The 13,374-nt window shown below is 56.5% G+C and overlaps 1 protein-coding gene across 3 annotated transcripts in view; it reads right to left on the bottom strand.

The window, feature by feature from the left end:
* Positions 1-13,374, bottom strand: part of CDH23 (cadherin related 23) — a 401,997-nt gene that overhangs the window by 23,235 nt on the left and 365,388 nt on the right. The window contains exons 39-46 of one of the 3 annotated variants that reach the window (XM_037804411.1): positions 9,118-9,339; positions 8,706-8,825; positions 7,885-8,065; positions 4,642-4,775; positions 3,798-4,007; positions 3,108-3,215; positions 1,657-1,759; positions 332-457 (exon numbers count right to left, since the gene is read on the bottom strand). In XM_037804411.1, coding sequence (XP_037660339.1) covers positions 332-457; positions 1,657-1,759; positions 3,108-3,215; positions 3,798-4,007; positions 4,642-4,775; positions 7,885-8,065; positions 8,706-8,825; positions 9,118-9,339 — 1,204 coding nt within the window. Of the gene's footprint in view, positions 1-331; positions 458-620; positions 654-1,656; positions 1,760-3,107; positions 3,216-3,797; positions 4,008-4,641; positions 4,776-7,884; positions 8,066-8,705; positions 8,826-9,117; positions 9,340-13,374 lie in introns of those variants that run through there. The other 2 variants (XM_037804407.1, XM_037804406.1) reach the window with 2 other exon arrangements.

Below are 13,374 nucleotides of genomic sequence, written 5' to 3'. Positions count from 1 at the left end.
GGGTTTGGTTTGAGGACAGGAAAGTTGCTCGGGCTGCTTCTGGCTGACTAGAGGCCCGAGCCTCTGGCCTGGGTCTGGGGAGATGAGGGATCGGGGTGGGGGGCTGTCTGCCTAGGCTGAGGTTTGTGCAGATCAGGCCTCTCCAAGCCTCCCGCCGGGGTTTCCTGCCCTGGGTGGCCTAATCCAGCTGCCAGATGGGGGCTCTGGGCAGTGAGAAATGGGGTCTCCAGGCCACATTCTCCATGGAGAGCCTGGACTCAGCCCATCTGGCAGGGGGCCCAGGGGAAGACTCAGAGCCATGCTGGGGGTCCGGGTGGTGCAGCAGACTCACCAGTGCTGTTGTCGATGTTGAAGAGGCCGCTCTGGGTGCCCAGCAGGTGGTAGGTGACCACAGCATAGATGTCGAGGTCCACGTCCAGGGCCAGGATTGGCCCGTTGAGCACCAGGAGCGGGGTCCCTGGCCAGGGGGAGAGGGGTCACTGCAGGGCCGACCCAGCCCCCCGCCCTCTGCCCGCCCCCAGCCCGGTGAGCCATGGCTGACGATGGATGAGAGGGGAGGGAGGTGAAGGGCGGGGTGGGGAGGCCCCAGGGTCGGGCTGCGGCAGCCTTGGCAGACTGAACGCAGATGCCTGGGGAGCGGCCTCAAAGCCCTGCTGGGGAGAAAACACAAGAGTGGTGAGCAAGCCCCTCTGGCCCGCCCGGAGCCACACCTGCCTTCCCAGCAGCCTTTGAGGCGGGCCACTCCGCGGGAGGGGCTGGGGGCTCCCTGACGTCCCCTTCCCGTGTATGGGTCCTGTCTCGCTGTGCACACCCAGCTCAGTCCGTCCACACACGTGTGGATACCATGTTCTATCTACAGGTGTCTGCCTATTCATGGCTAGGAACACACACGTGTGCAGGACTCTGTGTTCACGTGGCACAAGCACACACGGGGGCACACTCATGGGTGTGTGGTTCACCCCGGTTGGGCACTTGGCACCTCTGCAGGTGGGCACATTTGCACACACGTGCACCGTGTGGGTACCCAGGGGCCTACGTGTGTGTGCATGTGTGAGCATGTGCATGTGCCGTGATATGGGCACACAATGGCACATGTGTGAGCATGTACCGGGCAAGGTTTAGGAATCGAATTCACGCAGACCGGGAGTGTCGCAGCTCATCTCTGACCCGGAATCTAAGCTCCAGGGTGGGGTGTGGAGGAGTGGGAGCACTGTCAGGGGGATATTAAAGAGAAGACTGTCCCTTTGAAAGGAGGTGAGGCTGGTCAGTGCATGTGTGCAAGGAAAGAGCTACACTGGTCTACTCAGAGGCTGCTGATCCCCACCCCCCCATCTCCGATGACAGCTGGATGCTCCCCAGAGGTGCCTCCAGAAGCCTCCAGGATAATCTGCACTCCTGGGGGGTAGGGAGCAGGGAGTCCCACCCTCCTTGGGGACCAATGACCACAACTGTCTCTTCCAGCCAGATCCATGGCCTCTCTGGTGGCTCCCCAGAGGCCTGGCAGCCCCAGCCCCCCAGTCCTTCAGAACTATGCCCCCTCCTTCTACCCACAGGCTGGGCCCCCATTGGGCACAAGGGGGGTCCTCAAGCACCTGAGTGAGGCCCAGTGGCACCGGGCAGCGACAGGGTTCCCAGTGGGGGGGGGGCAGCACCTACCAGCAGGGGAGTTCTCCATCACCTCCGCCTGGTAGGTGCTCTCGGTAAAGAGGGGGTGGTTGTCATTCTCATCCGCAAGAAAGACCAGCAGCAAGTCAAAGTCCTGTGGGGGCCAGGAGGGGAGGCAAGTGTGGGCCCTGCTCAGGCCATGCGCCCCTGTGGGAGGGTGGCTGGGGGGTGGGCAGGGCTCAGAGTGGATCATCCCAAAGCCCGAGCCAGAGCTCCGGAAAGCCGGGCCCTGCTCTGCTCGCTGGGCGGCCTCTGCAAGTCGTCTCTCCTGCTGGGACTCCCTTTGCCGCCTTCACGGTGTTGTGAGGTTCCCAGGAGGCAGCGGGTGCAACAGGTATTTAATCACGCCCCGTCTCAGGTGAGGAGGACCTCAGGCAGGAAGATGAGTCTTGCTTTACAGACTTTCAAGGCCCACCTGGTGCCAAGCTCTGACCCCCAGTGCTGCACCTCATGCCTCTGCAATCACACCCACATTCCTCATGTCGGGGAACCTTCCGGTACCCCTGGTTACTGTCTCCATTTTAAGGATGAAGAAACCAAGGCTTGGGGTTGGGGGTGGGGCAACTATTTGAAGTCACACGGCAGAGTGGTGGCTGGAACCCATCTCCCGACGCCCACCACTCAATGCTGCCACCTCCCAGGATGACTCTGGCCCCTCCTAAAGCACAGGCAAAGAAAGGGGAAATGAGAGCAATCCAGAGAAAAAAGCAGAGGGGGGAAATAAAGGGGGCCGGAAGCAAGAGCAGGAAGGAAGGGAGAGGCACCCAGAATGAGAGAAGCTAGTGGCTTATGGGTACCTGCAGCCTGAATTCTCATCTGGCTACAGAGATGGGGAAACTGAGGCCCAGAGAGAGCACTGTCTTGGCTGCGCCACACAGGAGCAGAGCTGGGAAGAGCCAGGTCCAAGGACTGCCAGCCCCAGACCTCATGGGCTCCAGAGAGAGAGGTGACCCTCCACTCCCACAAAGGGCCTGTCTGCAACACCCACCTCCTCCTCATAGAGGGAGTCAGAGTCTTTGGCGTTTGAGGGGAAGGCCACTTGGGAACGCACAGTCTTTGGGGACCTCAGTGTATGCGTTGTGAGTGCATGCTCATATGCAACATAACAGGCACGTGCCCAGGTATGGGGGTTTGGGAAGGATATTGATAGCTGGCATTTATGGAGTGTTTGCCATGTGCCAGGCACTGTGCAGAGAACTATATAAATTGGCTCCTTCAATCTCCTCCACATCTTTGGAGTAGGGGTTAGCTTTGTTTTGCAGAAGCAAAAATGGAAGCTGGGAAAAATTAAGTTGCCAGAGCAACACACCTAGTGACAGGTAGAATTGAGATGTGAACCCAGCATGTGCTGACTCCAAAGCCTGTGCATTTAACCCCTGGGCCACACTGAGTCCCTGGAGGGGTGATGTTTGTTTGCTCCCACCCGGGCCCTCCAGCCTCACCCTCCTGGCTATGCGTGGGTTCTCTGGGTTGTCCTTCACGGAAATGGTCAGCTTGTACTCTGGGATCCGCTCGCGGTCCAAAGGCCGGTTCACGGTGACAATCCCTGTCTGGGATATGGAGGCTGGTGAGTCAGGTGGTGACTGCTGCCCACTTCGGGCTCTGACCTACAGATGCCCAACTGCTTGGCCCACAGCTCCAGGGGTGGCTATAAATTCCTTCCCTAATTGCCAAAGATAAGGTCTAGAAGACTAAGAATGGACAAGCTGGGTCTTGCCAGAGTGGGAAGGACCCACCAATGCCCAGGTCTCGTTGTCCCGGGGATGTGCCCTCTGATGACCCAGGGGGTCGGCAGCCTGGTAACACTCCGAGAGGCCAAGTGACGACCTGCCAGGTCTCCTTGGTACAAACCAACCAAGTGGCACCACCTCTGCCCATGAAAAGCCTCAGGAGTGATGGGGAGGCAGGGGTGGCTCTGGGCGGACCCCAGAGATGGCTCAGCTGGGGAATCTGAGGCTCTGTGCTTCCCCCAGAGGCTCCCTCGTCTCCCTGGGGGTGGGAGGGGGGTTGTGCCTGATGAGAAAATGGAACCAGAAGGAGCCCAGAGAGTGGCAGAAGAAAGCTTCCAGGGCAGGGTCCTCTCTTTCAGGAAACCCCCCAGTGGGACTCCCTGGGGTCCGTCGTGGCCCTACCGTGGCATTGATGAAGAAGGCGCGGTCGCGGTTGCCCGCAGTGATGTTAAAGGTGAGGAGAGCGTTGCAGCCGCTGTCGGCGTCACTGGCCAGGACCCGGGCGACGAAGCTGGAGACGGGGCTATTCTCGCTGATGGTGATGTTCATGGGCAGGTTGAGCAGCATGGGGTCATTGTCGTTGATGTCCAGCACCCGGATCCCCACCAGCATCTGGGGGCCAGTCGGAGCAGGAGGAGGGAGTGGTGAGGGGCACGGGGGAAGTGGGGGGTTGCAGGGGAGGAGGAGAAGCAGGCCGGAGGATGAGGAAGTGACGGTGGACGCGGTGGCAGAGTTGGAAGAGGAGGTGATGGACGAGATGGAGCAGGATGGCAAAGGGGTGGTGGTTGAGGGAGAAGAGACAGACTTAGGTGTGGAGAAGAAAGAGAAAGAGGAAGAGGAGGGAATGGCAGTAGGAAAGGCAAAAGAGGATGAAATGAGAATGAAGAGGGAGGCAGAGGTCAAGAGGCAGAGGAGGGGCAGAGAAGGGAAAGTAACCAGGCAGGGACTGGGTGCAGAGGCCTGGCTGAAAAGGACACCTCTCCAGCGATGTGCTGGAGAGGAGGGGGCTCTGAGGAGCTACAGCTGCCAGGCCCAGGGCCAGCCTCCACGAAGTGAGACCCAGAGGCCCCCAGAGGTCTGCTAGGGACTCCAAGGGCCTGGACTGGCTCCAGAGCATTCTGTGTCCTCTCCCGGCATGAGGGTGGCCGTGTATACAGGAGATGTTTCTTGGCCAGTAGAGGAGACTCTATGGAGAGTACAGGGTGCAGTGAGGTGAAGCCAGCAGAGTGGGGACCCCCAAACTCACCGTGGAGCTGAGTGGGGGCACCCCCCGATCGCGAGCACAGATGGTCAGGTTGTAGAAGGCAATGGTCTCCCGGTCCAGCTCCACATCCTTCCGGACCCGCAGCACACCCTCCACGGGAGAGATCAAAAATTCCCCTGGGTGGGGTCCGGGAGACACTCGAGTTAGCTGGGAATGGCCAAGAGCTGCTGAGAGCCCAGGCCTCCCCCTGCTCCTCTGGCAAGACTTGCTCCCCAGGGGAGGGGCCCATCCTCATGGGTCCTGCCAAAGGCCAGGAAGTGCAGCAGCAAGAGGAGCAGGTAACGGCTAGGGGTGCAGGGGCGTGTGCCCACTCCTGCTCTGACGAAGCTGCGAGGCCCAACCCTCAGTCTCTGTCCTCTGCCTGGGTGCCCATCTGTGGAACAGGCAGGCCAGCGGCTGACCCTGGCTGAGATGGTTATGTTGAAAAACTGGGGCTCCCTTTCTAAACAAGTATCCTCTTTCCAGCCACTGCTGAACAGAAAGTGATTAAAGAAGGTATTGAACACTTGTATTGTGCAGTCCCTCTTGGATATCAGGTCTTATTAAAAGGATTTTGGGGAAGGGCAAAGCCTAATGTGAAGGAATGCCTTGGCTGCAGTGCTTGTCCTGACCTGGCGAAGGGGCTGGCTCTCTGGAAATGTCTGAGAACAAGACCCCTGGATTCTCAGACTGAGCCGGTAGGGACCTCAGAGACCATCCAGTCCAAATGAAAATGAAAAATGAAACGGGTCCAGAGAAAGCTCCCACAGCAAGTTAGTGACAGAGGCAGGATTTGAACCTGGGGCTCTGGGTCTCGGCCCACTTCATTTCACGGCACTTGTGGTCTTTCCAGAGAACATTACTCAGGGTTGACAAGGGCAGCAGGTACAGGAGGCAGGGGTGAGAATGAGGGAGAAGTGAGGGGAAGGAAACCAGGGGAGCAAGTGGGAGCCCAGTGGGAATGGAAAGGTCAGGGGGTGAGGCTCTGGCAAGAAGAAAAGTGAGGGGAAGAGAGGAAAGGATGTGTGGGAAGCCTGAGGAAGAAGGGGCTGCCTATGGGGCCCGGGAGAACCCTCTCTGTACTTCCCTAGGGAACAGGGAAGAAGTTACTTCCTTCACTTTCCCTTTTGACACTTGGGGAAAATGCCTGGAGTGGGGCACTGACTTGCCCAAGGATGTAAGCACACAGGGCAAGGCAAGGCCAGAGGCCCAAGCTCCCCTCCACCCTTTTTCTCTGTCTGCCTCTTCTCCCCACCCCCAGATCCTACCACTGTACTTTTAACGTCCTGCCTCTGGAAGGGCTGGCTGTTCAGGCCCCCGGGCAAGCTGGGGAGGGAGGACAGTGTGGACTTGGGGCCTGATAGAGTCCCTCCAGGGTCAGGCTGCAGGTGTGGGAAGGTGACCTTGAAGCTGAGTGCCCTTGGGTATGTCGCTTCACCCAGTGGTATGCTGCTAAACTGGCTCTCTAGGAAAAGAGGCCCGATGTGTAGCATCTATTGATGTTTTTCGAGGTTATAACAAAGTAGCTTGAAGCCCATCTGACACAGGGAAGAGATGTGCGGAATGGATCTCGTGGCCTGTACAAGCCAACTCGTGTACCACTGGGTGACTTCAACTGTCTGGGCCTTTGTTTCTCAATTTTGAAATGTGGGCAGTGCTCGGTGACTCCTGAATTATCTTTGGGCTGAAAGCATCAACTTTTCCTTCCTGGGGGGAGGGAGCCCCAGTCCAGGGTCAGGGGGACGCTCCCTGGCCTCTCTCACTCCTTCGGGGAGTCTGCCTCTCAGTCTCCTGGGTCTCCCCAACTTTGGAGCTCAAGTGCCTACAGCTGACCCCTGGGCATGTGGGGATTTAGCCCAGAGGTTTTGTTCATGACTCCAAAGGCCCTTGGCACAGAGCAGTATTCACTTCACTGGGGCATAATTGTGAGCCCTGTACCGGGAAACTGGGGTGCAGAGTGAGTTTCTTAATGGGGGGGGTGGGGCTCAGCTGCCCACCCAGCAGCCACCAACCAGCCAGGCCTTGGCATCCCCCTGTACAGGAGCAGGGACGCTCATGAAGCCACAGAACCTCTGTGCTTGGGAAAATGGCAGAGAAAGCTCCTTGCTCTGTGGTTTCAGAAGAGGAAGGCACAGGGCTTGGCCAGAGAGGACACTTTTGAGACATGAAACGGTGGCAGGTCAGAGCAGTGGAAGCTCCAAGACTGGACCTATAGAAGTGGGTTGTTTGTTTTTTTTTTTGCCTCTTGATTGTGGAGTAGCCCAGGTTCCATCCTTGGGCCTCTCCTCCATCTAATTCCTTGGTGCTGTCCTCCAGTCTCGTGGCTTTAAATATGATCTCTATGCAGACAACTCCCAAACACCTATGTCCAGCCCAGACCTCTCTCCTGAACTCCCAACATGTACGTCCAACCCCTCCAGCACATCTCAATCTTAACCTGCCCCAAACGGAGCCCCTCACTTTTCCCTCCAAGCCTGCTCCTGCCACAAGCTTCCATCTGTTGGTGGCAAACGCCATCACCATGGGGTCATCCTTGACTTTCCCTAATATCCCATATCCTATCAATCACAAATCCTGCAAATCCTATTGGCTCCACGTTTGAAATCTACCAGCACCAACCACCTCCCATCACCTCCAGTGCCACCACTCTGTTCCCAGCTGCAGTGTCTGTGGCCTGGGTGATTGCAACAGCCTCCCCCCGTCTCCCTGCTTCCACTTTGTCACCCAACAGTCTGTTCTCAGCACAGGATCTGAGTGGTCCTGTTAAAACCTAAGTCACAGCATGCCCCTCCCCTGCTCGAAGCCCTTCTATGGCTCCCATGGCACATGGAGCAAAAGCCCAAGTCCTCATAAATGTCCTCAAGGCCTGACAGCATCTGGCCCCCCTACCTGTCTCACCTCCTCCCTTCCTCCTCTTCCCCTCGCTCCCTTTTACTCCACCCACAAGGGCCTTCCTGCTCCTCCACGGGCGTGCCAGGTGTGCTCCCACCTCTGGGCCTTTGCACTTGCTGTTGTCACTGCCAGAGGGCCACGTGACCTTCTCCTCACTTCCTTTAGGTCTTTGCTAAAGTATCACCTCTTTGCATAGGCCTTCCCTGAGCACCCCAAAATTTCAGCCCTCTCGCCGGCACTCCCCATCCCTGGCCGCCTGCCTTGAGACCTCCCTTCTCACCCTGCTCCTGAGTGGGGTGGGGGAGAGGCCCTCTGGGTCGTGCCCGCCCCCTCCCCTGGCTCAGGCCCACTCACCCAGAGGGTCTCCGTCCACGATGCTGTACTCCACCTGCCCGTTGGGGCCTGAGTCCCGGTCGTGGGCCAGGAAGGTCCACACTCTGGGCCCCGGCTGGCCCTCGGTGACGTCGAAGGGCCCCTCGTAGTCCCGGGGGAAGGTGGGCACGTTGTCGTTGATGTCGTTCACGTTCACAAGCACCTGGGGTGGTGGACAAGCTTAGCTGCCCCCTGCCCCTGGCAGCCCTGGTGCCGGGCGCAGCCCCTGCCTGGCCTCAGTGCCCTCATCTGTAAACTGGACCTGATAATCCCACCTCTGGGGCTGATGCGGATTTGGGAGGGTCTTCTGGGCCATGCACATGGATGAGCACTTATTGTCAAAGCCTTCTGCTGGGCATTCTAATCACACTAACAATAAAGCCACACACTTTTATTTACTGCTGTGCCTGCTCATTTCACATGGTCTCCCCTGCTCCTCCCACACCCTGAGATGCAGTTTTTACTATTCCCCCTTTACAGGGAGAAATCGAAGCCCAGGGGCGATAAGCGACTCACCCAGGGTCTCACAGCTAGGAAGTAGAGAAGCAGGGATTCGAACCCCTGCTGGTTTGAGGGGAGGAAGGCAGGTGTCATAGCCTGTCTGATATGTCAACCACCCAGAGAAGTTCAGTGACTCCCTCAAAGTTGCACAGCAAGCTTGTGTGAGTCATAGAGACTGGGACCAGCTCTCAGATTCAGGCATTTCCCCTGGACGCACAATCTTTTGCTCCCCCTTCCCCCCAGAGCTTTCTGGGCCAGTCCTCCCCCCATCCCCAAGGTGGGGCTGTGCTCCACCCACCCACCGTGGTGGTAGAGGTGAGGCGGTGGGACAGGGTGGGGCACTGGTCCGTGGCGGTGACAACCAGCATGTAGCGGCCATGGCTGATCTCGTAGTCCAGCTCCTTGGCGGCAGTGATGACACCCTGAGGGGGCAGAGAGGGGACAAGGGTGGGCCAGTGGGTGGTGGGTCTTCGGCACCCTGGGAACCTGGTCCCTCACAGGGCACCTTCTAGGCCACCCCAGGAATTAAGCCCTGACTTCCTTGGCCATGATAGGGACCCCTGCTGCCCTCGAGACCAGACCCCACCCCACCAGGACTTTTCATTCTCCCAGCACTGACCAACCCCAGCACTTCCTCCTGTACTCCATTGACACCTCTCACCCAGCATGTCACTGAGACCCACCAACCCCTGGACCCCATCACTGGCTGCTGACCGTGTGTCTGTGGATTCGGAAGGTGTTGAGGATGTTGCCTGCGATGATGGCGTAGGCAACTGTGCCATTGGGCCCCTCATCTGGGTCTAGTGCCTGGATGGTGACGAGGCTGGCATTGACCGTGTCTGGACCCTCATCCAGCAACACCTCGTAGTGGGGCTGCTGGAACATGGGCACGTTATCGTTCTCATCCATGATGGTCACGTACACATGGGTGGTGGCCTGCCGAGAGAGGCACGGTTCCTTGGTCAGGTGGCTAGAGAGTGAGATGGAGACGGCTGGAGGTGCTCCTAGGCTCGACTCACTCAGTGTGATCCAACACAGTGAGGAAATGGGAGAAAAAGGATGGGAGGGAGGGAAGTCACAGGCCAGTGGAGGAGGAGAGCCTGAGGCACCACTAAAATCCAGGCTAGGGAATGGCTTAGGTCCAAGATGGCGCTTGCACCACTACTCCTCTGTCCTGTGCCCAGAGCAGACATCACTAATCAATCACAGCACTGCTGAGGCTAGGGCAATCTCAGGGTACTTCTCAGCACAGTGAACTAGTGAATAAAACTGGCAAAGGAGCTGAATTCCAGTGGTCACCCCCACCTCACAGTTTTACCTGGGCCAGGGTCTTACTAACCTTAGGCCTCCTGCCAGACCACAAAAGGTGAGAAAGTGGGAATACTTAAAGTATTTAAGCCTCATCCACTGTTCATGCACATAGAAGAAATACATATTTACAGCATTTTTAAGGGGAAGGGCATTGGATTTGGGGTACTTTCATAGTTAGAATTTGTTGAATTGTGAAATTAAAAAAAACTCACAAAACATGACTTCATTGCAAGAATGGTTTCTGCAGCCTGTACTCCTGGGACTGGCCATCTCTCGGACCACAATAATATTCAGTGAATCAGAACCCGGAGCCATTAGTGATGGCTCATGTGGCACTTCCCAAGCAGGGTAGAGAAATGGAACGGGGAAATCAGCCAGGTGTGGTGTTCTCCATCCCTCGCCCTGTCCCCTTCACTCTCTGCCTTTCTGCACCTGAGAGGCTGTCCCCCACAGACCACCATACCTGGCTCCCTTGCCAGCTGGCTTCCTGATGGGCTTAGCTAACGGGAAGACAGAAGGAGGAAAAGAGAAGTTTTGGCATCATCCCTCGTGTAAATAGTCCCTCCGTTAAACTCTCTTCGGTTGAGGCCTTCCTGAGTGTGCCATCTGTTTCCTGCCAGGATCTTGACTGATACAGACCATGATTAGTGGCTAACAATAAAATAACTAGGTTACGACAACTGCAAAGACATCTGGGTAGAGAGAACATGACTAAGCCACTGTCAAGGCCACAGAACAGAAAAAGTGATACAAAAAGCTGGATGTAGACAACTTGAGTATGACTTTTTCCTTAGGCCTGGCTAGTTCTTTTGCTTCCTGTGGAGGGATGGACGGATGGGCAGACGTGGACCCAGAAGGACTGGCACTGTCTCCAAGGAGGCAATGATTCCTCTGAGCTATAACCCTGCATCTTAGGGAGTGGTCAGTGAAAACTGTTTCCAAAGCCGGTGGGGCTGGCAGCCTTGAAATGGAGCTGGGTGTCCTTGGGCAGCTCACATGCCCTCTCTGGACATTTTCTGTCCAGAAATTAAAGGACCTGACTTGATGTCAAAAGACCCTTCCAGCTCAGACACTTTGGGGATCTGGCCTTCTGTTGTCAGCCATGTGGACTAAAACCCCACCATTCAGGAGACATTCTTTTGGGTCTGAGAGTCTTAAAGAATTCTTTCTTCTTTTCAATTCAGTTTTATTGAGATATATTCACACACCCTGCAATCATCCACAGTGTACAATAAATTGTTCACAGTACCATCAAACAGTAATGCACAATTTTTGAATACTTTCATTACTCCAAAATAAAATAAAATAAAAATAAAAATAAAATACAAGTAAAGTAAGAACACCCAAAACATCCCATTCTCCATCCCCTCAATTATTCATTTAGTTTTTGTTCCCATTTTTCTGTTCATCTGTCCATACACTGGATAAGGGAGTGTGAGCCACAAGGTTTTCACAATCACACAGTCATACCATGTAAGCTACATAGTTATACAATCGTCTTCAAGAATCAAGGCTACTGGGTTGCAGTTCAACAGTGTCAGGTATCTTCTTCTAGCTATCTCAATGAATTCTTTATTAAAGTACAAACATCCAGAGAGGGAAAATGCATTATTTTAACATTTCTCAAATTTTTCCACCAAAGAGTGGAGCAGGAACTTGCGGAAAGTATGGGAGAGCAGCCTGGAGGATTTGTCTCAGGAATGCAATGTCTTTGAAATCTCTCATGTTGTCTTTGACGGTTTATGCGGATGTTACAACCTTCTCCGTAATGTATTCGTGATAGTTTTCATTTTAAATAGCAGTAGGGGCCCCAAATATTGGAGGAGCGATTACTGTTAAGGAAGGTCCCCTGCTCAGCTGTGGGTCTGCCCCATCCTGGATGCAGCTGTGAGTCCTCCCCCCTGAAGCAGAGCCCACCTCGAGTCCTGCTGAGCCCACTTCTCTGCCTGCAGGAGCCAGGGCCTTGCAGGAAGGGGCCTGGTTGCAGCCTCACAGTGGGGGACAGGGGTCCTGACATGCTCAAGGATACACTTTTCAGACTCATGTCCCAGATTCCCTGGGAGTGGGTCTCACAGTTGTGAAGTCTGCGGGGCTGGGGGGTCTAACAGAGTCGTCCCGTGGGGCCACTCCTGCTCTGAGACCAGCCCAAGGTGGGTCTGAGCAACTCTGGCCTCTAGAGTAAGGAGGATGACAGTGCCCCCCAAAGGCCCTCTCAGCTGAGCCCTTCCTGCCTGCCCTGGCATTGAGGAAGCAGTGCTTGAGCTTTCTGGATCATGCCGGCACATTGGGCAATGCCTCCTTCCCTCCTGACCTCGGTGGCTCACCCTGATGCAACCCCAAGGAAGGAAGCAAGAGGAGGGGCTGGGCCCAGCTCAGTTGCTCTAGTCCCCTGGGGAAGGGGTTGACAAAGCAGTTCTCCCTGGGCCCCCCTTATATACCCCTATTCCTAGGTTCTCCCCACCCACCCACTAGGCCCTGGGATGGGGGTGTTGGGTTTCAAGAGTGGACTGGGCCAGAAAGGGGCTGTGGGAGAGGGGTGAGGTGCTCCAGGGTTCCACTCCTCAGTGGCCCAGCCTCACCTCTGCCAGAGGTTGGCTGGGGTGGGAAGAGGACCCAATGCCCACGGGACTTCAGTTCTGGCTTTGTACCTTCTCTGGGTAGAAGACAGCTCACGCTCTGCCCAGGAAGAGCTCCGTGCTATCTCCCAAGATGGAGTCACAACGTTAGGGTCATACCCAAGGACCTGAGGTTATGTCCTGGCAGCCTCTGGCTCCCATCCTGGTGGGGTTTCCTGGCTCCCAGGTGGCTGGCCCTGCACAAGGTCACCTGGTGAGATCATGAGGTCCTACTCTTCCCCTTTTGTAGCCTCCCCTGCCCCTGGAACCAGGGCAGGGAGGAGACCCCCTAGGAGCCCCTAGAGAGCCTGTGACCTCAATCAGGCCACCCATGGGGCCTCCAGAATTCCTGGCTCCCATTTAGTCTCACTATCCTGATCCCTGACCCAGCTGGACTCTGTCCTTCAGCCTGGGGGTCACCTGTGAGCTCAAGACCCCAAACAGGCCAGCAAAGTCCCGGGAAGTGGTGGCCAACCTAGGGCAAACTGGGTAAAATGGCTGCGCTCTCCCCTCTCCCCAAGTAAGCCACGGTCACCCCTACTCCATTCAGGCAGTCATTGGTCTGTCCATTCAGACAAGGGGGCACCAAATCCCCTCCCCATGCCCGGCTTTGTGCCAGGGGCTCAGAAGCATCAGGGAAAGACCCTGGTCTCCAAAGCTCATAGCCTAGCTCGGGAGGGGCTGTGGATAGTAAGGACCGGGGGGCACTTTGTTAAGTGGGGGCGGGGGGGGGGATGGGACTTGAGTTGAGCCCAGAAGGATGAGAGAAATGTGGACAAGAGGACAGGAGAGGAGAGACATCCCCAGTGGCGCTGGCAGTGCTGGGAGGGGATGCAGAGCTGAGGCACTTGCCGCCAAAGTGCCTGAGCGCCCTGAGGATATCGAGGACAGCAGGGAGCGAGAGTTGGTGCAGAGTGGGAGAGGAGCTGCAGCCCTGTGGGGTGAGGGTCTTGGGTGATACGCTACAGGACATGCTGATGGATGTCAGACACACGTGTGTGTCCTGTGTAGGGGTGTACGCCTGCAACTCTTCTGTATCTGTGTG

The sequence above is a fragment of the Choloepus didactylus genome, chromosome 15 (genome assembly GCF_015220235.1).
Source record: "Choloepus didactylus isolate mChoDid1 chromosome 15, mChoDid1.pri, whole genome shotgun sequence".
Classification (NCBI taxonomy): domain Eukaryota; kingdom Metazoa; phylum Chordata; class Mammalia; order Pilosa; family Megalonychidae; genus Choloepus; species Choloepus didactylus.
This window is presented reverse-complemented; position numbering and strand designations above follow the sequence as displayed.